At 37.3% G+C, this 25,930-nt stretch overlaps 2 protein-coding genes and 1 long non-coding RNA gene across 3 annotated transcripts in view; all 3 read right to left on the bottom strand.

Annotated features, from left to right (window-relative positions):
• LOC121512219 (receptor-type tyrosine-protein phosphatase C-like) overlaps positions 1–7,237 on the bottom strand; it is a 34,257-nt gene extending 27,020 nt beyond the window's left edge. The window contains exons 1-4 of the mRNA XM_041791384.1: positions 7,180–7,237; positions 3,556–4,009; positions 3,233–3,410; positions 2,971–2,985 (exon numbers count right to left, since the gene is read on the bottom strand). Of these exons, the coding sequence (XP_041647318.1) occupies positions 2,971–2,985; positions 3,233–3,410; positions 3,556–4,009; positions 7,180–7,237 (705 nt within the window). The remainder of the gene's footprint in view (positions 1–2,970; positions 2,986–3,232; positions 3,411–3,555; positions 4,010–7,179) is intronic.
• Positions 7,238–8,477: 1,240 nt separating this feature from the next.
• On the bottom strand, positions 8,478–18,665 carry LOC121512218 (receptor-type tyrosine-protein phosphatase C-like). Its single transcript, XM_041791383.1, has 7 exons — positions 18,602–18,665; positions 16,506–16,646; positions 15,854–16,068; positions 15,683–15,746; positions 15,311–15,404; positions 10,446–10,483; positions 8,478–10,291 (listed from the first exon to the last, which is right to left on the bottom strand). The coding sequence occupies exons 1-7, from the start codon at positions 18,663–18,665 to the stop codon at positions 10,242–10,244; spliced, it is 666 nt and encodes a 221-aa protein (XP_041647317.1). The 3' UTR covers positions 8,478–10,241.
• Positions 18,666–19,460: 795 nt separating this feature from the next.
• On the bottom strand, positions 19,461–25,493 carry LOC121512718. The gene is made up of 4 exons (XR_005992131.1): positions 25,367–25,493; positions 21,835–21,879; positions 19,750–20,025; positions 19,461–19,664 (listed from the first exon to the last, which is right to left on the bottom strand). It is a non-coding gene; the product is annotated as an uncharacterized LOC121512718 (long non-coding RNA).
• Between the last annotated feature and the right edge of the window lie 437 nt (positions 25,494–25,930).

Below are 25,930 nucleotides of genomic sequence, written 5' to 3'. Positions count from 1 at the left end.
TTATACACTCGCAAGCCGAAAACCACAGTATCGCACTGTTTCATTACCTGAAAGGAAAACACACTTGTTTGCAGTCTTGTGCCAGTCACAGGACATAAATATCATCACCCTTTTCCACTTCCACTTCATAAAGAGTTTTCCAGAATATTTCCAGCTGTGTTCTCACATCAGCTCATCCCGGCATTATAGGGAAATTTTATTAGGGGACTAGCAGGGAAAATTCCTGGTTAAAAAAATTGTTGTTTGCATCCAAACTAAAGACTGAAAACGTAAGTTTTTAAGTATATTTGAACAATAGGACTGTAATGGGCTTTTGTTTTACAACCCTAATAAACCTGATTACTAAAGTAGTGATGTAAACAGCATAAACTGATGGTGCTGCTGATGGGCACAAACCTCTTATTTCCAAAATCCCTACCTTAGAGAATAAAATCCAGCACTGCAGTGTCAAAGTGTATATGCCTTTCTATACAGTCAGTAACCAGGATGTTTACCTATGGTGCTGTCAACATTTTTTGATTTATTTATTTTATGTATCCGTTTATTTGTCAGGGACAATACATACGCATTGCTGCATTTAATTACATTGCAACCAATGCAATGTATAAAAGACATCTAGCCATGGCCAATTTGCAGTCCTTGTCCCTGGTTAGGCTTTTAAGAAATAACACATATGATACAACAGAATAAAATGGACATAAAAGACTAACAATGGCAGGAGACATAAATGAACAACCACAAAAAATGCATAAAAACAGCAGCAGCAAGACAAACATAAACATGAGGTCACATACATAAAAGCTAACAGTAAGGCAGACATAAACATGCAGACGAATGACAATGACTTAAATGACAGTTAAGAGAATAGGTGACGTAGCTAAGAACAAAGATAAAAAGGAGTAAAATGAGCTGAATGATATAAAATTTTTAAGACATGTAGCTTAGTGTTCACAGATTTGCCTTTGTTTATTTTACCATCTTATTGAACACTTTGAAGTCAGTCAGTGTTTTTATTTCTGATGGGAGAGTATTCTAGATCTGTGGGCCTTTAACTGGCCAAATGTTGTATATTATAATATATTATAAAAGTCTGGTTAATTAAAGGGTTTTGTAATTAATAAATCATAACTAACTGCATCAATAATATTAGAATGGCTACATCACAGAAAGACTTTACAATATGGCCATGAAATGATTACAAATAATGTGCTTCTGAAGGGCATCTGAACTTTATGTGAGCTTTCTGATCAGTGAACGATAAATTTGAATGAAAAGATTTCGCATCATTAGATGTATATTGTAGAATCGAGAACTGGTTACAGTTGAGAACCAGTTCTTATTGGTTTAATCCATCCACATCATTTACATTTAATCTTAATTCCCTTATCAATGACTTAAAATCCACGGTCTCACGAGAGCAAGTCAGCGCGAATGAGAGCAGGGAAGTCAAGGAAGTAAACATGGCAGACAGTCACAAAACCAAGCTAAAGCAGTTGAAAGTATGGTTTTATTTCTGTTTAGCAGTGATGTGATGGAAGCCATACATCTTTTTACACAAGAACGGTTCTACGATCTAGGATCCAAGGACTGATGAACAGGTACATCTCAAGAAATTGGAATATCATAAAAGAGTTCTATATTTTTTGACACTCATTTCAGAAAGTGAAACCCATATATTATATACACTGAAAAAAGTAAAACATTGGTTGAACTTAAAAAAAAAATTGGGGTAATCAATCACTTGAAACATTTTGAATTGAATCAATTAAATTTGTTTTAAATTAGGTAAATGCAATTTTTTTTAAGTTCATAGAAACTATGTTTAAAGGTTTAGCAAACCTAATTATTTTAGATTGTCCTAAACTAAAAATAAAAATTTGTCTTAATCAACCGATGTAAATATTCCACTCATTTGAACTTAAAATGTTTAAGTTCACACAACCATTTTATAAAGGTTTGAGAAACTATTTTTTTTTAGGTTTTTCTATACTGCTTATCCCACTGGGGGTTGTGGGAGGTTATTTTTCTTCATGATGCAACTGTTGCCTTAGCATTTCAGTTGTTAATAAACATAAGCAAAGCCTGCTGCCAGTGTAATTGTAAAACTGGAGGACAGATTACAATTTATTTTTGTTTTTGTACATGGGCTGTGTGGTGGTGCAGTGTTTAGCACTGCCCCCTCAGAGCAGGAAGGTTTTTGGTTTGAATCCCTGTTGTACAGGGCCTTATGTGTGGAGTTTGCATGTTCTCCCTGGGTATGCATGGGTTCTCTCCAGGTACTCCAGCTTCAACCCACAATCAAACGACCTGCTCTTTTTTTATTTTTGCACTTGTGAGAACCCTTTTTTAAAAGATCTCTGGGTGTCTGAGAGGCGCAGACTGCGGCTCTCAGATGCCCCCCACTGCAGACCATTACTGTGAGATGCTGCCTCTGCCAGGATGGAAATACACACTAAAACTTTCAAAATAAAACCAGACAAGCCATGAAAACACTCTAACACAGCTAAGGCTAAAGCTGACAAATCTAAGTTGAATATGTAAGGTATGTATAGAACATAGTTATATTGCTAATGAAGCTACACTACCTATGTTAGCATATGCTAACCTTGACCTATGCCTCTTGGCCCATTTGAATTAGTGTGCTGGTATCTCCTCTGCTGTATTTTAGATTTTTCATGTACCTCCAAACACAAAATAATCATTTTTGATGCTCCAAGTTTCATAGAGTCGCGTAATATAAAAATTGTTGAAACCAATCAGTTACAGATCACATAAGGGAGGGCAATGTCAACCAGACAACTAGAACAATCTTTCAAAATGTTTTTTTCACTCTTATGCAAGGATACCATTTTTATTTTAAGAGTGAGGCATTAGGAGGCTAAGCTAAAGCACACTGTCAAAGAAAAGTGAAAGCGTATTTAGAACTATTCAGTGATAATGTTGAATGTTACTGTGTGAAGGTCTACTTACTTGGATTGCCTTGACCTGAAATTTAAAAAAAGAAAAAAAAGATATAAATCTTTGGAGCTTCATAAAGGAGCATAGTACATCACAGTGTAACTCCAAGACTATCACACTTGTGGGATATCAACCTGTCCAGTTGGAAAGAAACACTGACTGTGAATCAATTTCACCTGCTGTTGTTCAAACGAGCCAGACAACATGTGGAAAGAAGAGGCAATTAGCAAGACAACCCCTCTGCAGGATGGTTTTGCAGGTGGTGGCCACAGACCGTTTCCTTTTCCTCATCCTTTCTGGCTGATTTTTGGTTACTTTTGCATTTTTCCAGTGTCCTCTCCACTACTGGTAGCGTGAGGCGGTATCTGCAACCCACAAAAGTAGTGCAGTTCATCCAGGATGGCACATCCATGCTCGTCATGACAAGAAGGTTTGCTGTGTCTCCCAGCACACTGTCAAGAGCGTGGAGGAGATACCAGACAGGCCAGTACACCAGGAGACATGCAAGGTGCCGTAGGAGGGCAAAAACCCAGCAGCAGGATTGCTATCTGCTCCTTTGTACAAGGAGGAACAGGAGGAGCGCTGCCAGAGCCCTACAAGATGATGTAGAGCAGGCCACTACTGTGTTTTTTTCTGCTCAGATTGTCAGAAAAAGACTCCTTGAGGATGGCATGAGGACCCAACATCCACAAGTGGGGCCTGTGCTCACAGCCCAGCACCATGCAGCCCGATTGGCCGCACAGACCTCCTGTGGTAGCCAGAGGTATATGGCCATTAGGTACCAGGATGAGGTCCTCAGACCCATTGTCAGACCATATGCTGGTGCAGTGGGCCCTGGGATCCTTCTGATGCATGACCATGCTCAGCCTCATGTGGCTGGCATGTGTCAGCAGTTCCTGCATGACGAAGGCATCGATGCTATGGACTGGCCTGCCCATTCCCAAGACCAGGATCCAATCAAGCACCTCTGGGACATCATGTCTCGTTCCATCCACCGCCGCCACGTCGCACCACAGACTGTCCAGGAGTTGACTGATGCCCTGATCCAAGTCTGGGAGGAGATCCCTCAGGAGACCAGGAGACAAAAACTCTTACTCTAATATCAGTGAGTATAATTTCTGAACTTTTCTCAGAGGTGGGGGCGCCAAATTATTTTTTGCCCAGGGCGTCAAAATGGCGAGAGTCAAAAAGGAAGGAGTCAAAAGGAAATGTTTACTGTGGTCTGCAATGAAACGTTTTTCAGAATGAGGAAGCCATGCAACTCAGCATGCCTTTTAAGGCTTTCTAACTCTAGTTTGTGTAAATACTTCCTGGATACACAGATAGTCTGCTGTCATGAGAACGACCCACCGGAGTCTGACATGAGAGACTCTCAAATCTCACAAACACCTCATTTAAACTCTTAGCTAGTGCATGTTACACACTGACGAGACTGGTTTTCTGTGTAGGTACTACCTGCATGCTATTATTGTAACTTTCTTTACTTTACTGCAGCTTTAATTTAAGGTGATGCAGGGCTGATAACTGAATCACCTCAGAAACATTCATATTCAGGCATACAGTTTCAGTACATCACAGAAGTATTTTTCCACTGTTCCATTTCTACTTATAAAGAAAGAGTTTGATCTCTGCTGCAGTCACTGGCCCCTATTCTGATGGCGTACAATAGCTGTTTTGGTGCAGAGTGATTTGGGACAGGTCTGTCTTCATATTGCTTGTTACACTGCACACATCCTGAATGCAAACATGTGCAGAGCACATCGATGTTGGTTTAAGTCAATTTATCGCACATTGGTGTGTTTCGCTCATGATACTTTGCTTTTCATTTTACTGAACTTGTGGAACAGACTGGACACGATATGAAATATGTCTGAAAAAATTTTTTCTGAAGCATTCTCAAGACAAGACAATCGTGTGAGGGAGAGAACAAATTAAACCTTTATTTTAAATGATAGAAAATTTGAATGTCAAAGAAAAACATGAAATTTGAATTTCCCTTTGGGGATAAATGAAGTTCTTGTATTGTAGCAGATTTTGTATTTAAAAATGAATGCTACACCCTCTTTGTATTTACAACAAGATCACAAATAAATTTCAGAGCCTTTTAACAGAACCATTTAATTATTTGAATGCTCAGTAGAATATTGTCATGTTTCTCTGTTCTCTGTCCCCAGTGATGAAACTAAATAGCTGACACGTTTACTGCACAACATTTTATGACACATCTTGGCTTATTTTTTAATGCATTGAATAGCATGATATGTGTGTTTCTGAAACCCAGCTCCAAAATTCAGATAAATGCTCTTTCTCCGCCCCCCCCCCCTTTTTTTTTTTTTTTTTTTTACAAAGAATTATCTAACTTAGGGGTGTCAACTTCAAGACCCGGAGAAACAGTTATACTCAGCCCTCAAGATCATATCATATTTTTATTATAACTGGCCTATAAATTTAACGTTGATTCTTTAAAACATCCTTGTTAAATCATAATAATTAGAAAGAGTGAAAGTGATCAGATAAAAAGTCAGAAACGTGGGGAAAAAAGTTAATTCATGTTTTCTTTTCATAATTCAAATTTTGCATCTCACAACTATGACTAAAACCTATGATTTTGACTTTTTATTTCATATTTTGATAGAGGCGGAGGCAGACGTGTTAAATTTCCGTGGCCATGCCCAAACAAAGCACCATTCAGGGAGCGGCTTCCCCAAAAATATTTTGCTTATCGGTCAGTTGTATGCACTATTTTTACACTATTTGAAACACAAATTTGTAATTAAAATGCCAACAACTCTATACTTCATGTGTAATGATTTCATTCAACCTAAAAAAAAATCTTTGGTGCTTACATAATTTTTTTCTCCATTTGATTTTGCTTAAAGTGTCAGTATCATTCTAAAACAGTGAGATACCTTGTTGAAATTCAATCATTTTTACTTGTGCCACCTAGAATGTCTGATATTTCTTCTTTAAATTACTTTGCATTGGTAGAGGAGGACTTCAGTATACAACTGGAACATTTTCAAGCAACTGACATAAAAAGCAAAATATGAGGTTTCAGATATGATTTATTCACAAAAATTCAGGAAATTTTATATTCAGAACAATGCTTAAAGTGCTCTTTATTCTGCAGTAAATGATTAATGGTTTAAAAAGATCTTTTTTTTTTTAAATCAAGTTTGGCTTTAAAGATCAAATTTCTATGTTTGACCTGTAAAATTCATGGTTTCAACTTTCTATCTCATATATTTGCCTTTTAAAACATTATTTTGACTTTTAAATTTTTGTTTGTTTTATCTCAGATTTTTAAGCCTTTAAATTTCTCTTTTTTACTTCTTTGAATCTCAAAATCATTTATTATCAGTTCCTTTTTCCTCCATAATTTATTACTGGTGAAAATGAGGTGGAAAGTTTCTGGTTAAATGTTGACCCTGATAGACTTAAATTCAGAATCCGGATCTGGTTCAAACCTACATTGAAAGGAAGTTAGACAAAAATTCTGTTTATTTTAAATTGATATTTTATCTTTGCAGTACTATTCACATTATTGCACTATTGTTATTTTTTTCTTTTTTACTTTTAGATTAGTCATAACACATCCTTACGTTTCTACATCCTTCTTTGAGTTATAGTAGAGTGCGGGCCACTGATGCTTCTTAATTACGAAAGTAAAAATTATTCATTTATTTGAATACTCCTAATATTTCATTTCCAGTTTATATGAACATTGGTTTACTTGGGAAACAGTTATGTTGCATGCAAACATCCTTAGAAGTAGCCAGCTGGGTTTAACCTTCACCCTCGGCACCTGTCTGCATGTCGTCCTCTCCGTGGTTTCCTCTATCCACAGATCAATTGAAGCATTAAAGATCATCTTTTAACACTGATTTTTCTCCAAAACCACTTCAGAGTCCTAAAATAATTTTTCATTATCAGTCCCACTCATATTTTGCATATTTAATAGTGGAAACATAACAGGTCTTGGATTGCTGTAATAAGTCCATTTTTATCATAATTTTACATTTTAAAATCTAATGGGACAAAAGATTAAAACTGTGAAAGACGACTATCATCCTCTAATCAACAGAATACTATTGCTGATCTAATTTTTATCATTTCATCTTAAACAAAAAAGACTGATTTTTTTTACATCTAATGCTAGCAGGCAAATTTAACTTTACCAAAAGATCAACCTTGACTCTGACATTAAAGATGGTAACTCACCATCAGCCAAAGTGATGATTCCAGCGCAGAACAGCAGGAAAGCAAACCGACCTGCCATTTCTACCTCTGAGCGTGGCACTGAGCAAAAGGAAGATTATTATATACTCTACAGCCTCTGAGTCAGACTACAATGCAAACCTCAACTACAAGTTTTGAAGTGATGTGACACCTAAAATGTATTTGATGTTTGGTGGGAGGAAGCTTTATGTTTGCAACAGGAAGCCATAATCATTAGTCCCACGTCTTACATTTTACTGTGGCAAGAACAAGTATGTTAACCCTTTGAAAGATTCACAATGTGAACACAATGTGCTTAACCTAATAACACACATGATGAGAATATTTAGTCTTTATTGAGCATAGACATTCAACATTTACAGTGCTGCTGGAAAAGTACGTGAACCCTCAGGCTAATGACTCCAAAAAGATTTAGGGAGGAGTTAGCACAGCTGAAGTCCATAGATTACCCAAGCCGGAACCAAAACGAGGCAGTAGATGGCGTAACCTGTCAGAGGTTACAGTATTTGGCTATTTTCAACTACAGCAAAATTTTATGAACAAAATTTAAAAATTTACTGAGGGGATATATTTTAATTTAACCCACCACAAACTAAAGAAAACCCACCAAAGAGGCTTACAGTAGGCACCAGAACCCTAAGGATTAAGGTTAGGGTGAGGAGGAGGTACAGGGAAATACAATTAAAAAATAACACACCACAAACTAAGGAAAAACCCAATAAGGGTTAATATGCCACTTTCCGCCATATGGTTGAGATTGGGTTCCATCTTGAATAATCTGTGTCACTTCCTGCCCTCCGGTCGAGGTAGCTCCATTGTAAACCTCTGCAACAGATGAGCCCTAAACGCCCCACCATAGAGGTCTGCAGCCACGTGTCTCTTGAATTCAGAGATGCTCTTAAGCACTTTGTAGACCAAGTTTTTTTTAATAAAATGTAGAAATGGTATTTAATGGTATAACAGCAATTTCAGCCAGACCAAAGAACCACAGTGAAATGTAAAGATATTTCAGAAGGCTGTATGCGCATCAGGGCACCAAAAGATGCTGATATGTAATTTTAAGCCTGATCTGCCTTAAAAGATAGATATTTTATTTCCCTCAAATGCCTTTAAAAAGCTCTGAATTGCAATGCAAAGTTATGTTAAACTGCCTTAAATGTATCCATGCTGTAATGGCTATAGTTTCTCGTCATGCACAGTAAAGTGGAGACACACAATGCTAAGTCACTTTAATTTTAACGGTCATTTCTGCTTTTGGTTCTTGTTTTACTTACCATGACTCAGTTTACATCTCCACGGGCACTCTGACGATGCTCTGGAATAATCCCTTTGAGAAAATAAGATACTAATAATGTTTTTGATTTGGTAGTTTGGCTGTTTTCTTAACATTTCATGTCAAATTGAAGACCCACATCACAATCACCCTGTATAAAAAGTATTGAAATAAAGCTTTCAGTTTTTATTTGGACTGAGTCCTTCAAGCTCTTTACAGGTGTTCACATCCATGCGGCAACCTGATGAAGCAACTTTGGAAGTGGGAAAAACCTATAGTTCACTGCTGAAGACCTGGAAATCACATACACACTGATTTAAAAACAGAAAGCAGAAATAAAAATGTATAAAGCCTGGTTCAGTAAACATATTTAGTCTGAATATTTATTTTTTTAAAGATTTATTTTTGGGCTTTTTTGTGCCTTTATTAGAGTGAAGGACAGTGGATAGAGCCGGAATCAGGGAAGAGAGCGGGGAGAGACATGGCCCGGGCCGCCTGCGTACATGGTGCGCACCTTTAACCACTCGACTACCGGCACACCCCTAGTCTGAATATTTCATGTCTTGCACACACTGAATGGGGGTTGAATGCTTGTAGAACTCATTTGTTTGTTTGTTTGTTTTTTTAAGGGCAGCTGAAGCTTGAATAACCCTAGCTAGAAGTCCCAGCTTAAAAGTGATTTAGGAAAATTCTTAGCGCAACTTTGAGCAAGGAGAGAACCGAAATATTTATCATAAGCCGACACACACGTAAAGATTTTTAAAATCTTCATTTTTTTAAGGTGAGGACCCCACATATGGGGACATTTGATAGCATTTATAACCATTTTGTTCAAGTGTGCGGTTGGCAATGAGATGAGTAACACTGCACACCACACACTAACTGACTCTGTTCACTGACAACCATACTCCAGTAACAACAGCTAATGAAAACGTATTGGTATCTGTATTGTCCAAGATGTTATTTAAAACACTGGCATCGGCCCTGATTTTCACAACTGTTGCATCACTAGTTTTAGTATGTTGTACAAACACACTCTCCAAGTTGCAGGTTTGCACCAAAATCCCAGTAGACAGGAAAATGACAGATGACAGGAAAATAAAAATAGCATGAGGAGAAAAAATGAGAGCCAAATCTTCCGTTGAGCTGACTCATTTTATTTTGTTTTTGTACTTTATCAAAAGTATGCAGTAAAATGTAATTGACCATGCAAGTATGAGAGGTAATATCTCATCATTAAATTTGTTTGAAATGAAACTGTAAAAAACATAGCCGAAAAAATTAAAAAGATACAAACTCAATTCGAGGCCTGCAGTTAGGGGAAGTTGCCTCTCAGCAGGACACCCAGCAGCCACAGTGCACAGCATTTGTTTCTTCAGCTTATGTATCTTCGCATTTACACAAAGTTTAGTTTGCATTATGTAACATGATTACAAGAAAATTATAATAACAGGTAATGATAATGTGAAGGCTATGATAAATAACCTGCTTTGAATTGGGTTTGGCTTAAGCTGAGGAGAAAGCAGCAATAAATAAAATCAAACTCTTAAATCAGCCAAAACTTGGACAGTGTGCACCAAAAGTATATGTCTAAGCTTCAGAGAAAAAGAAAAATGTGTGAAAGCCCTTTTTTATAAGAAAAGCCAACCTCAAACTATGCATTTTAAATCCTTATGAGAGACAAGAGCATGTAAACAGACACATGCTAAACATGCTCACTGATGGGAATTTGGCCGTTAGGTTGGACGTTCCATCGAGCCTTTGTATTTTTTCACCAGTGCTTCTTCATGACAGCATCAAGATCAGGCACATTAGAATAAACTACATAGGTGGAAAAAAGCAGAGTGGATCAACAAATAACACGGAATTTAATCAGAAGCAGTGCTTGTGACATACTGAACTACAAGAAATCATTATTTTTGCATAAAAACAATATGATATTATTAACCAAAAATGCAGAAGAAAGTGTACTCACTTGCTGTCGATTGAAACAACTCCTCTTCATTCGTATCACTGTAAAAGAAATGGAAAGGATTGGGTTAATAGGAACATATAAAAATCAAACAGAAATTTAAACAAGACAAAAAGGCAAACTACAATGTGTTCCACATTATTATGCTAATTGAATTTTATTGTCATAAACATTCAAGTTTTTGTTTTTCAGTTAAACTCATGGATGGTATTGTGTCTCAGGGCTCTTTGTATCACTGAAGTCAATCTCAGACACGTGTGATAGTTGGTTTGCCAGGTGAGCCCAATTAAAGGAGAACTACTTAAGGAGGAAGTTCCACATTATTAAGCAGGCCACAGGTTTCAGCAATATGGTAAAGAAAAAGGATCTCTCTGCTGCCCAAAAATGTAATAGGACTGTAATAGTCCAATGCCTTGGACAAGGTATGAAAATGTTAGATAGTCCACGAAAACTTAAGCGTGATCATCGTACTTTGAAGAAATTTGTGGCTGATTCAGAGCACAAATGGGTTTGTGCAGATATAGGCATAATGAGGAAGGTTTCTGCCAGACAAATTCATCAGATTAAGAGAGCAGCTGCTAAAATGCCATTTCAAAGCAGCAAACAGGTATTTGAAGCTGCTGGTGCCTCTGGAGTCCCACGAACCTCAAGGTAAAGAATGCTCCAGAAGCTTGCAGTCATGCATAAACCTACCCTTTGGCCACCTAACCAATGCTCGCAAGCAGAAAAGGTTGCAGTGGGCACAGAAAGACGTGTAACCGGTGACTTGCCTAATAATGTGGAACAACCTCCTCAAGTAGTTTCCATTTTATTAAGCTCACCTGGTAAACTAATGGCCTGAGCTGTCTGAGATTGATGTCAGTGATGGAATGAAAAACTAAAAATCAAATGTTTATTTAATTGGAATCATATTGGAATAATAATTTGGAGTACAGTGTAATCTGCTGTACAGAGAAGCAAGAAAAACTAGGGCTGCAAGCAGCACTGAAGGGCCCTCGCACCCCGGCGCATGTCGGGGTGTCTCTCAATCGGCGGTATGTGGGAATAGTCGGCTGTTAGCAAACCTTGTGCTGTGTGCTGCAGAACGGCAGAAACGTAGAGCATCCCAGGAATGGCATTAGGTTGGAAAAAAGTGCCATAGAGCAGTGTGTGTGTGAGTAGTATGAGTATGTATTAAACATTATAAATGGTTAGTGAATTGGAAGATTAACTGGACTGTGTTTGATTATTTTTATGACTTCTAAGAATAGAATCTTCCATTCAAACCATTTTGAAACTTCCTGGAGGGATGTGTTTGATGGCTCCCCTCCTTGGCTGAAATGTTTAAATGTTATCTAGAATTCATCCTTCTCTGCTTCTTCATGGGCTTTCAAGTTATCTCATGAAGTACTCACAAGGACATTGTGGAAATTAAGGAAAAAAACTGATGGTGACAGTTGTAGATTTTGCTGAGGACAAAAGACATTATTTTGTGAATAAAAAAGAGAATGAATGATTAAATAAATAAAGGAATAAATAATTGAATACATGACATGTCAGTGTTGGGAACAAATATTGGGGCGTTTCTATCTAAATCTGAGCTTGATTGGTTGAAATCAGTGATAGGAAGAAAAACTATGACCTTGATTATACATGTGAAATTTGAAGGTAATCACATGTTCAGTATGAGAGTTACACATTATTCCTGTCAAGTTGACAAAATATTGAAATGCTTGCTGTCTCTTGTGAGACATCCTTTAAAAAATGCCTCTATTGTCTTTCTAAATTAGAGCTTAAAAGGTAAAGTACAGAAGTACAGCAAGAGGACTGAAGATATGACTCATTGGTGTTACTTCCTATTGTCAGTAGGAGGTGTTATGATGATTTTTATTTATTTATTTATTTTGTATGTAGGTGAGTTCAGTGTAGCACTGTTGTCTTGCTAGAGAATTTTGAAGATCATAGAATGAAGTATTTAAAAATTTAGAAGGTGTTAAATTCATTTGGCATCATCAAAAACTTCTTATTGTGAAATTGCAATGAAATTGGTAGACTTTCTTTTGGGATTTTGATGTGGGTCCAAGAGGCTTTTATGTAGGTCTGATAATGACCTACATGCATACCAAAATTCATAACCCTGAGCGGAACAGTGTGCTGGAGCTGATTTTTTGTTTACAACACATGAAAATCATGAAAAATCAGTGGGGCAAATATTCAACAGGCAGAAGGGGGCGCTGTGACAAAGTGATGATATTGATGCATGGATGTATTCAGGACCAATGTGCGTTTATCCTTGTGAAGTTTGGTGATGATTGAAATAAACACAAAAAAGTTATAAGGTTGTCTTCTTTGAGTGAAAAAATTCTGGAGTCAATCAAATGAAAGCCCTCAGACGAGTTCATTCAAATGTGCAAAGTGTCCTTCAGAGAAAAAGGCCAAAAAAACGTCAAATCGTCTTTAGTTTGGTTCCTGTTCATTTTAGAGGGTGTTCATAATGTTTTTTTTTTTTTCTGTCTCATCATGATACATATGTGTACGGATTTTCATGCCAAAGGTATTACCCACGGCCCTATCTCACTTTAGGCGCCCCCTAGAAAAAACTGAGGGGTGGACTTATACCGTTCTACCACCAGATGGCTATTTCTGGCGGGGGACAATTTTTGAGGAAAAAAAGGACTTTTTAACATATATTGAGGCCCCCAAAACAGGCTTAGAATTGCCTGAATCCTTTGGACAAATGAAATCCAATAGATTCCTCGCTGACCCTTGGTTGGTGCTCGGGCCTTAACTAGGACTGCAAGCAGCACTGAAGGGCCCTCGCACCCCAGCGCACATCAGGGTGTGGCACCACCGCCAGTGTGTGGTGATAATGGGGTGTTAGCAAACCCCATAAAGTAAGCTGCAGCACAGCAGAGAGACCATGTAAATTGTCTTTTGAATGTGGTCCCTTTTAAAACAAAAAAAGCACAGTGGACTTTGTTTATGAGGTAGTACTTCCCCTCAACAGTATGTGGCAGAGTAACAAAGGTGTATGCTGATATGTAGAAGTGATCAGGGAAGAACCATTTATCATGTGAAATTGAGAAGAGTACACATTTTATGCCCAAGGTGCTTCTGGTGTTTCACAGAAAGGGTCCTACAGCAAAACCATGAAATTGACATTGAAATCTGTACAGAGGCAAACCCTAATCACATGTGAAATTTGAAGGCAATCGGAGTTACACCAACTTCCTGTTTTATGGCAACAGATCAAAACGGCCGCCATGGACACTGGGGCCTCTGTTTATGAAGCATGTCAATGTTTGGACAGATATTGAGGACTCAATCAGAGCATCAGAGTCAAAATCAGAGAATGATAGGTTCAACACACTAAGAGGAATACAGAAATGACCCATTTGCGTCACTTCCTGTTGGCAGTAGAGGGTGTTATGATGAGCTGTTTTCATGTAGGCGTGTTCAGTGTGATACTGTTGTGTTGCCATAAAACTCTGAAGACCATAGAATGACGTCACTCAGAGTTACATCAGATTTCAGTAAATCATTTTCTAGAAAGAGGCCTTATTTTGGAATTCGGGCAGAGCTGGGGGACTTCCTGTTTGGATTTTTGCATGGGTCGAAGAGGCTTTTTTTTTTTTCACACCGAAATTCATAAGCCCAGGTTAAACGATGCGGGGGCCAATTTTTTGAAATATTGTAGGGGGCCAATTAGCCAATAAGCCATGCCCATTTACAAAACCAATATAGGACATCTCCTTTGACCAAAGGAATTTTTTTCTACCAAGTTTGATTGTTGAATTGTACAAGTATGATTAGTCCCTGAAAATATGACTTCCTGTTTCATGGTGGCAACAAATCGCCATGGCAACCTCGTTACAGGCAGATCATTAAACTTGGCAGCAATGATTCTCCCAATATTCTAAAACAAATAGAATTCAAAAGATGTGGGATATTTGTCTTCATCGTAGGATTTAAAGGTGATTTAGTGTAAACACTACTTCATCCTGCTCCTTGGAGGCGCTACATTTTAGAGAAAATTGTGTCTAGGGTAATTTGTTCAGGAAAACATTTCCAATGAGTGCACAAAATCTGGTTCAGTTACAACAATGTGCAGGTGAGTTATGGGAGTTTGAATTGTTCTGGTGGGACAACACTGCTAAAATCATAATTTAACGTCTATGCCACTTCCCCGCACTTCACTGAAAATTCACAGAAATTGAGTGCTGTCATGTTGATATGTTTAGGCATGTGCTAACAGCAAAATTGATAAATTTAGATTTGTTTTGCCAAATTATATTTCCATTACAGCAAAATCCTATGTTTTCAAAAGAAGGCTGACTTCGAGGAGCCACCATGGCCACACCTTTTGACTAATGAGAAAGTTGCAAATAACTTTTGACCCACGACATCTCTTCTTACTGTACACCAAAGATCAAGTTATTTGGATGAACGCCCTCGGACAAGTTAATTCAAGTACGACCCCTAAAATATGCTAAGTTTGACGATATGGGTGAAGAGGCTTTTTTGTGTGTCTTGATATGACACATCTGCCCACAAATGTTTAAAAACCTAGGTTGAACCTGCTGGGGGGCTTGAATTTTTGAAAACTTGTAGGGGGTGCCATTGAGTCAATAGGCCACGCCCACCAACAAACATCCACCAGATGGCTATTTTTCAAGGGGGACATTTTTTGTCCCCAATTTTTTGTTATTTTTTTTAGCAAAAACCCCCCAGAATTTTCACATATATTAAGGCCCCCAAAAGAGGCTTTAAATTGCCAGAAATGTTGCGCTTAGAAAAACAGTAGAGTCCTCAACAACCCTTGGTCGGTGGCTCAGGCCCTAATTATACAGTCAAACTGAAGCAGAAGATTAGATGTCAATGATCATTACCTCTGGGCCCTTGTCTTCTTAATACCAAAGATTCCCAGGGCCAGGAAAGCCACAGTGAAGAAGATGAGTATCCTGATCACAACTTTGTCCTCATCTGTAAAGAAATGGGAAAAAAAGATATAATCTAAATGAAGGCTACCACACACTCTCTCTTTATATCAGTGAATTAATCAAAAGTTATGGGTTAAAGAAATATTTGAAGGTCTATTTTTATTTTACTTTTCTCATAGTTAGTCATGATGTAGATTAATGTAATGCTACTAATGCATAAATATGAAATTGAAAATTAAATAAAATGTTGGTCACATAAAAAAAAATCTATATCAAAGAAATACTGTATGCCCATATTTTTTAATATCAAACAGCACATACCGAGAGTGTCAACTTCCTTTGTTTTCCCAGTGCCTATAGGATAATCTCTGTTGACAGCAGCAACCTGGAAACACAGAATAAAAACTTTACAAGAAATTGCAGTATTTTAAGAAAAAAGAAGATTAAAGTTATTAAAATACTTCTAAAAGCAAACATTTCAATCAAACAAACCTCTACTTCGTATGCAGTAAGGTAGCTCAGATCTTTGAATTCAAACTCGCATTTGCTCGTTGTATTTTCTTTCTCTGTCACAAGGTGACCACTTAGTGAAAGACGGGCAATGTATTTCCCTCCAGGTCCATGAAATCGTCTTGAATGATTACAGGTCACTTTTATCGCATTATTTTCAGGGTTGCTCACTGATAGTGTATCAACATCATCTGGTTCTGTGAAAAAATAACATCTTTTACTTTATATTCAAGACTCTCAGTGTCAAATGTTCAGAATAAAAGAGACTGAATACTGTCATTTGAGTCAACAGGATAAGCAACCATTAAAGCTTCTCAGGGATTCCACTCTTTGTGTCCATTTGAATGAACATTTTAAACACAACAAACTTTTTACTACTCTGGCTTCAAAGCTGATCTGAGCCCTGCCTGGGCAAATGTTCACCAGAAGGCTAGCATCGTTGTTGCTGAGCCGTAGTTTTAAATCTTTGTTGAAAGCTATGGACTTAAAGCCTACACACAGTTATTTTACTTCACATTCAACAACACATTCAGTAAACACACCATCTCAGCTGACTCATAGCTGGGATGGTCTCTTCATATTTTACAGATGTTGACTGTAGTCATCTCCAAAAGAAAAAGGCTCTGAAACTTACTGTCACTCTTAGTCTTCACGTTAACTGATGCTGGTTTACCAACTTCATATCCCCCATATCTGGCCTGGGCCTGACAGACATAGTCAGTAAACGGCTCCAGTTTATCAACTTCACACTTGTCTCCTTTTGATCTCTGCTGGTCTGTAACAAAGTTAAATCAGCTGTTTTAGTGTGTCTGACTGAACAATAAAGAAACTAAAACAAACAAGGAAAAATACATCATCAGAATGGTTAGCTGCTTAAGTTTCCTTCAAAAAAAAAAAAACATTCCATCTTTTCAGCAATCAACAAATCAATCTCCTCCGCTGTAGCCCTGGAAAGTCAAAACTTTGGTGTACATGATGTGGTATTGGACAAGCACACCTTTTAGTTAACATAAAATTTGTGAGTTTTTAGGATTGTTTAAGAATCAGTTAGCCTGTTACCGTGCAGACGTTCATATTTTTTGTTCTTTTGTGTAAAGAATATGAAGTCACTGTTTAATGGGGGCACAGGCCTTAAGGATTTACACAGGATGTACAATGCTAGCATGAACTCAGCTTTCCCTCTATGGAGACAAACCACTGCTGGCTCAAAATCATGTAAGCAGCTGAGCATGGCTGTAGATTTTGACTCAACACCCAGTCAGTTGACTTCTTCACCACTGTTTCATTAAATGACATTTCACTCACCATCAACTTTAGTGATTCATGTTCAGAAATCTCTGATTGGAGCTGTCATCTTCAGTGACTTACTCCGATTACCACTTATCATGTTAAAGTGTAAGCATGTATCTAATGTCCACTTCAACTATTCAACTAAACTGACAAGTGAAAGGATCTGCAGAAACCTTCAAGAAGTGTATTATGTATGGAAATGTCTTTTGGTATCCAATCTCTGGTGTGAGGTGGCCAGTGCACTGAAAATATTTTGGCATCTCCTGGAGAAAACCAGACTGGACTTTATCATTTCAACAGCTGTGTATTGACAGCGATACACATTTGGTTCTGTGATGACCCAGCATGAAAATAATGGTTTAACTGTGATAGAGATATCGCTCATATAGGAAGATAATGATCTGTAGATCCTGGTATCCACTATGCAGGTTTGAGATTTTCTAATTGATGCTTCAAATCTATATTTTCTTGAATTGATTCAACCACCAATTCTGACTTAATGTAGAACCCCATTTTTTCCTTGATGGATGCTCTGGGGATGAGACTTTCAAATAAACTTAAAGAAAGAGGCATCTTGGTCTCATGAACATAATCTTAAGATAATTTAATTTTAATTAAAAAGTGTTGCTGTTTTTAGCCTCTAAAAGTGAGATCAGTCCCTATATGGTAGCCAGCCACTAGGGGGCGATTGAGATACTTTAGCTGAATATTTCTGGGGCTGTTTGTCTCCATCATTGAGATTTACGCTAACATGCTGTGGCATATTGGGTGATAAAAGTGCAATAAACGGGCCTTAAGTTTTGATGCTCTGTTCAGAAAACACTTGAAGTCATAAGTTGATGCAGAAAACCATTTTAGTGAAGAATGAACTGATAAGTATGTTTTTTTCATACATCACATTCACTAATAATGCCTGACAGGTTAATTTCTGTAAAATGGATCAAACCTCAAACTAGTACAGAAAAAGCTGTTTTAATTTCAGATGTTTTGAGGTTTGTTTTAACAGCTGTAGGGATTTTTAAAAAGATACCTGATGTACCACAATCTCTTTATTCCTCTGCATATTTCTGAGCTTAATAATGTTTTGAGGTCCAGATGTGGAGATGTGGGGGCCTGATATGGCTAACGAGTTGATGATCACTGATCTACAGTATCTCATCTTCAAAACTGCATTAACTTTTTTGTATCTTTGTTTCTGTTTTTTTAATCCTATGTACATTCATTCATCAGGGCAGTGATGTGTTCATGTTTGTTTGATAGAGCAGGCTTTTTGTCCTTGAAGCTCCTGACATGTGAGCGTTTTAAATTAAAACATTCAATAAAATGTCATGACAAAAAAGGAAATCATGGTAAAATGTTAGGGAAGTGTTGCGACATTTAAATAACTTAACTTACCTTGTTTTTTACCACAACTGCAGATGACAGAAAACTTTCTATCACCTGTAAAGTAACATCTCTGGCTGGTTGTGGTCAAACTCAGCACAACAGATCTGCGGTCTGGCATTGTCCGTGGTATTTCTGTTTGAAGATCTGTAAGAACACATTAGATGTCCGTTAATTCCTACCTAATATCTGTTATATTTACAGGATCATGGCTGATTGATGTCATGCACAGAAGCAGAGTGAATCTCAACATACCATGACAGTCTACATAGACGTGGATAACAGATGTGTTTTTTATGTTAACATTGTTGTAGATGATCTGACCCCGACAGTCGTAGTTTTTGGAAGGCTCCAGCTCTGACAATTTCAATGTCCTGGGGTAGCTAAACGGACCAATTTCTGAGGAAACAAAACAAAAACATTTTATCGAAGAGTGGTGTTTGTTTCTGAGCTTTAATATTTCAGTTTACAACAGTTTCAAACAGCAATAAAAAAATCCAGCATTAAGAAGTGATCACAGAGTGGTCGAAACAATTTCTCCACCTGCTCCTACATTTCAGATTAGCTCAGGTTTACTTCAAACATTATTTTAAGTTTAGAGTGTGTCAGATTGTTTTGCCCTATTTCTTTGTAAATCAGCTCATTTTGTTGTTACAGACAGTTTCACTTCACCTACCATGACAGGTGTATTCAACAGAGAGATTTTTACAGTTTGGAGCCGATATGGCATCGATTTTTGCAGGAAGTCCAGTTGTGATACTCTGGTTTATGTCGCTTTCATTCAAAAACTCTGCTGAAAAACACAAGAATGAAACAAATGTTAAACATAATATTTACACTGCATGTACATGAATATACGGTAGGACTCTGCTGTTCATACCAACAGAGATGTATTTGGTATGGCTGATGGAGGCATTACAGTTTCCTGACTTGAAGGTTGTAGTCAAAGTTGTGCAGATATCATCTCTACCAGGTTTGATGCAGAACTCTTGTGGGTCACTGGAACATTGCTCAGCTGGAACATTATTAGATGCTGAAATTGAAGAGCCGAGGTTCCAACCACTCCTGTAACAAACGTATCCTGAGATAGGACAGCGACCATCTTTAACGTCTCCTTCCTCTGAAACACAAAAGTGATGCACAAAGTCAGAATTCAAATAAAAAGGAAAAAAGATGAATTCAAACAGTGGTGACTTTTGACTCACTCATTTCACTTGTGCGTTCAGTAGTTTTGTTCTGAGGGGAGTCACAAATTGTTTTATTGCCAGCACCGTCACTGAACACCACGGCATGCTTGTACTCAGTACACGGCTTCAGGAATTTGAGTTCATGTGATGAGGTTCCGTTGGAATGCTTAACGACTTTTCCCTTTCTTATCTGAGGATGGGCCGTTTCAGTAGCACTTATGGTGTAGTTACCAGGGATGGAGCTTGTTATGTCAATCTGGAAGCCAAAGTTGATGGTTGAGACCGTGTAGGAACCTGCACACAAAATCAACAGTTATAAAGATACCAAAACACTTTCACTGTAAAGATCTATAGAAGTTGTAATCCAAAGCTGAAACTCCAGGACTACATTATGATAGAGGTTTTCAGCCTTCTTTTTCTCCCCTTGCATGGTTTTGCTGAAAGTAATGCCCTCTGAATCCAGGAAGCCAGCTCTGGTATTTCAAAATAAAGTCAGTGTGAAAAGTATGTAGTCCTGTACTGGGTTTACTTGACGATGAAACCAAAAGCCATAAAACTCCTATTCTATGCAATTTATGACAGAAATAAACTCAATTTAGTCCAGTTAAAGTTTCTTTTTGCTCTCTATAGAGCTTTTGTTGATTCATGACAGCTCCAAAGATGATGAATTTAACAGAACTCCTTACATTTATCATTTTAAGTGTTAAACAAATGGGGAGTGGATTCATTTAGAGAAGTTCAGCTACTAAAAAAATGAAAAGGTGAAAGTTAGGTCATTATAAAAGACAATCCTTAAATCTTTAATTGATATCATGAGATAAAAAGATTAAATCAAAAGTCATAATTATGAGTTGAGAAAAATACAACATTTAAAGTTATGATTTTGAAGGTGCAGGTGGCCCAGTGGTTTAAGGTGCGCCCCATGTACATGGCCGGCCTGGGTTCAAATCCGGCCTATGGCCCTCTCCCACATGTCTCTCCCCAGCGCTCTCATCCATGCTTTGATTCTGTCCGCTGTCATCCTCTATCAATTAATGCACAAGAATTATGTCTTTTTCGTTCGGAATTTCAAGTTTTTATCTCATAATTGTGATTTTTTTTGTCAATTTATTTTAACTTTTAATTTCACAATTCTGGAATTTATCTAATATTTTTGACTTTTTAATCACATAATTATGTATTTTTATTTAATAATGAAGTAACTATATCTCATAATTTCCACTTTTATCTCATAATTAGAATTTTAAAACTTTTAATCTCACAATTTTAACTCTTATTATTTTGACTTTTTTTATTCTCATACTGATGACCTTTTCATATTTTCCATCTTTTTTTTCTCTTGTTAATTGAATTTTATTTATTTATGTATTACCTAACCCCCTTTTTCCATTAAAAATGGCAGAAATGGGCTTTTATTGAAATGACATGGTGTGGTCTACAGTGGATACCCATCAGAAACCAAATTTTAACATTTACAATTGTATCACTTAGTTGATAGAGAGTTGTTAAGGCAGCTGAAATGTTATCCATCCACTGTGTTTATCCTCTGTTGGCTAGAGAAAGAAGGACCCTTTTGTTGAAATGGGACAGGTATGACTCACACCTGCAACTTAATCTTCATTCCACCCTATAAAGATGCAGCCCCTGAAATGGGACATGACTAAAGTCTTACTCAGCAGTAAATGGTGTAAGCTTTTTTACCAGTTAATGAATTTTCTGTTGAGTGTTTTGCTGTGAAACAAACAAACAAAAAAACGTTCCACTTTCTTGCTCCTCTCCAGCACCGCATAGAATAAAGGTCACTCAGGATTTAAACAACATGTCTGTGGTCGACTGCTGAAGGCTTCATATTCACGTTTAAGAAAACAAACAGCAATGTCCTAGTGGCTCCAACTCCTTCTTTACAGTTTTTGGCTGAAATCCTAAAGAGAAAAATGACTGGAACTAAAACTGTAAACACTTCTAACTCCCCTAAGCACGCCACTTACCTACAGAATCTATATTTATGTACTGTTGAATACAGATAAAATGTACCAGTAATAAAGCAAAGAGACACTTGGTACCAAGTTTTAACATATGTTTGAAAAAAATACTACTACTTACATTGTGGACCTGGAGCTGCTCGTGATTCTGGTGTTTTTGGAGGGTCTGAAGAAAAATCAGCAAATAACAAAATATAAACATGTGAATACAAACACTGAAATATTCTTCAAAAGCAACTTGTAAGTGTTTCAGTGTTCAAAACTACAGTCTTACCACTGTCCTATGAGGTTAAAAAGGAGCTTTTACACCATGTTCCAAATTATTATGCATATTGGTCACTAACACTTGAATATGCTACAAGAAAGCATATTCAAGCAAAACACTACACCTGTCAGAATTCCCTTTTCCTTCTTGGAGGTGTTTTACCATTCATAGTTATAGTTAGTGTAGCAGGGTTAGAAGTAGTCTGAAACACCCCTGACTCCCCAAAATAAAGTATCAAGTTGATAATGACATTTAAATGATTTCTGGTGTGTCAAATGGCAGGAAAAAAACAAATGACCCAAAAGTAGGGGGCAACGCCACAAACTTTTCTTTCTGATGCTATAACAATAGTATCTGCATTTACATCCATGCCACATTTAGTTCAACACATTCCCAGTATCAACAAAAGAGAGAAAATTATACACTCGCAAGCCGAAAACCACAGTATCGCACTGTTTCATTACCTGAAAGGAAAACACACTTGTTTGCAGTCTTGTGCCAGTCACAGGACATAAATATCATCACCCTTTTCCACTTCCACTTCATAAAGAATTTTCCAGAATATTTCCAGCTGTGTTCTCACATCAGCTCATCCCGACATTACAAGGAAATTTCATTAGGGGTCTAGCAGGGAAAATTCCCGGTAAGAAAAATTGTTGTTCGCATCCAAACTAAGGACTGAAAACGTAAGTTTTTAAGTATATTTGAACAATAGGACTGTAATGGGCTTTCATTTTACAACCCTAATAAACCTGATTACTAAAGTAGTGATGTAAACAGCATGAACTGATGGTGCTGCTGATGGGCACAAACCTCTTATTTCCAAAATCCCTACCTTAGAGAATAAAATCCAGCACTGCAGTGTTAAAGTCGGTATATGCCTTTCTACACAGTCAGTAACCAGGATGTTTACCTATGGTGCTGTCAACATTTTTTGATTTATTTATTTTATGTATCCGTTTATTTGTCAGGGACAATACATACGCATTGCTGCATTTAATTACATTGCAACCGATGCAATGTATAAAAGACATCTAGCCATGGCCAATTTGCAGTCCTTGTCCCTGGTTAGGCTTTTAAGAAATAACACATATGATACAACAGAATAAAATGGACATAAAAGACTAACAATGGCAGGAGACATAAATGAACAACCACAAAAAATGCATAAAAACAGCAGCAGCAAGACAAACATAAACATGAGGTCACATACATAAAAGCTAACAGTAAGGCAGACATAAACATGCAGACGAATGACAATGACTTAAATGACAGTTAAGAGAATAGGTGACGTAGCTAAGAACAAAGATAAAAGGAGTAAAATGAGCTGAATGATATAAAATTTTTAAGACATGTAGCTTAGTGTTCACAGATTTGCCTTTGTTTATTTTACCATCTTATTGAACACTTTGAAGTCAGTCAGTGTTTTTATTTCTGATGGGAGAGTATTCTAGATCTGTGGGCCTTTAACTGGCCAAATGTTGTATATTATAATATATTATAAAAGTCTGGTTAATTAAAGGGTTTTGTAATTAATAAATCATAACTAACTGCATCAATAATATTAGAATGGCTACATCACAGAAAGACTTTACAATATGGCCATGAAATGATTACAAATAATGTGCTTCTGAAGGGCATCTGAACTTTATGTGAGCTTTCTGATCAGTGAACGATAAATTTGAATGAAAAGATTTCGCATCATTAGATGTATATTGTAGAATCGAGAACTGGTTACAGTTGAGAACCAGTTCTTATTGGTTTAATCCATCCACATCATTTACATTTAATCTTAATTCCCTTATCAATGACTTAAAATCCACGGTCTCACGAGAGCAAGTCAGCGCGAATGAGAGCAGGGAAGTCAAGGAAGTAAACATGGCAGACAGTCACAAAACCAAGCTAAAGCAGTTGAAAGTATGGTTTTATTTCTGTTTAGCAGTGATGTGATGGAAGCCATACATCTTTTTACACAAGAACGGTTCTACGATCTAGGATCCAAGGACTGATGAACAGGTACATCTCAAGAAATTAGAATATCATAAAAGAGTTCTATATTTTTTGACACTCATTTCAGAAAGTGAAACCCATATATTATATACACTGAAAAAAGTAAAACATTGGTTGAACTTAAAAAAAAAATTGGGGTAATCAATCACTTGAAACATTTTGAATTGAATCAATTAAATTTGTTTTAAATTAGGTAAATGCAATTTTTTTTAAGTTCATAGAAACTATGTTTAAAGGTTTAGCAAACCTAATTATTTTAGATTGTCCTAAACTAAAAATAAAAATTTGTCTTAATCAACCGATGTAAATATTCCACTCATTTGAACTTAAAATGTTTAAGTTCACACAACCATTTTATAAAGGTTTGAGAAACTATTTTTTTTTAGGTTTTTCTATACTGCTTATCCCACTGGGGGTTGTGGGAGGTTATTTTTCTTCATGATGCAACTGTTGCCTTAGCATTTCAGTTGTTAATAAACATAAGCAAAGCCTGCTGCCAGTGTAATTGTAAAACTGGAGGACAGATTACAATTTATTTTTGTTTTTGTACATGGGCTGTGTGGTGGTGCAGTGTTTAGCACTGCCCCCTCAGAGCAGGAAGGTTTTTGGTTTGAATCCCTGTTGTACAGGGCCTTATGTGTGGAGTTTGCATGTTCTCCCTGGGTATGCATGGGTTCTCTCCAGGTACTCCAGCTTCAACCCACAATCAAACGACCTGCTCTTTTTTTATTTTTGCACTTGTGAGAACCCTTTTTTAAAAGATCTCTGGGTGTCTGAGAGGCGCAGACTGCGGCTCTCAGATGCCCCCCACTGCAGACCATTACTGTGAGATGCTGCCTCTGCCAGGATGGAAATACACACTAAAACTTTCAAAATAAAACCAGACAAGCCATGAAAACACTCTAACACAGCTAAGGCTAAAGCTGACAAATCTAAGTTGAATATGTAAGGTATGTATAGAACATAGTTATATTGCTAATGAAGCTACACTACCTATGTTAGCATATGCTAACCTTGACCTATGCCTCTTGGCCCATTTGAATTAGTGTGCTGGTATCTCCTCTGCTGTATTTTAGATTTTTCATGTACCTCCAAACACAAAATAATCATTTTTGATGCTCCAAGTTTCATAGAGTCGCGTAATATAAAAATTGTTGAAACCAATCAGTTACAGATCACATAAGGGAGGGCAATGTCAACCAGACAACTAGAACAATCTTTCAAAATGTTTTTTTCACTCTTATGCAAGGATACCATTTTTATTTTAAGAGTGAGGCATTAGGAGGCTAAGCTAAAGCATACTGTCAAAGAAAAGTGAAAGCGTATTTAGAACTATTCAGTGATAATGTTGAATGTTACTGTGTGAAGGTCTACTTACTTGGATTGCCTTGACCTGAAATTTAAAAAAAGAAAAAAAAGATATAAATCTTTGGAGCTTCATAAAGGAGCATAGTACATCACAGTGTAACTCCAAGACTATCACACTTGTGGGATATCAACCTGTCCAGTTGGAAAGAAACACTGACTGTGAATCAATTTCACCTGCTGTTGTTCAAACGAGCCAGACAACATGTGGAAAGAAGAGGCAATTAGCAAGACAACCCCTCTGCAGGATGGTTTTGCAGGTGGTGGCCACAGACCGTTTCCTTTTCCTCATCCTTTCTGGCTGATTTTTGGTTACTTTTGCATTTTTCCAGTGTCCTCTCCACTACTGGTAGCGTGAGGCGGTATCTGCAACCCACAAAAGTAGTGCAGTTCATCCAGGATGGCACATCCATGCACGTCATGACAAGAAGGTTTGCTGTGTCTCCCAGCACACTGTCAAGAGCGTGGAGGAGATACCAGACAGGCCAGTACACCAGGAGACGTGCAAGGTGCCGTAGGAGGGCAAAAACCCAGCAGCAGGATTGCAATCTGCTCCTTTGCACAAGGAGGAACAGTA

This window comes from Cheilinus undulatus, linkage group 7, assembly GCF_018320785.1.
Source record: "Cheilinus undulatus linkage group 7, ASM1832078v1, whole genome shotgun sequence".
NCBI classification, from domain to species: Eukaryota; Metazoa; Chordata; class Actinopteri; order Labriformes; family Labridae; genus Cheilinus; species Cheilinus undulatus.
Note: the sequence above shows the minus strand (reverse complement) of the source record. Positions and strands in the feature narration are given on the sequence as shown.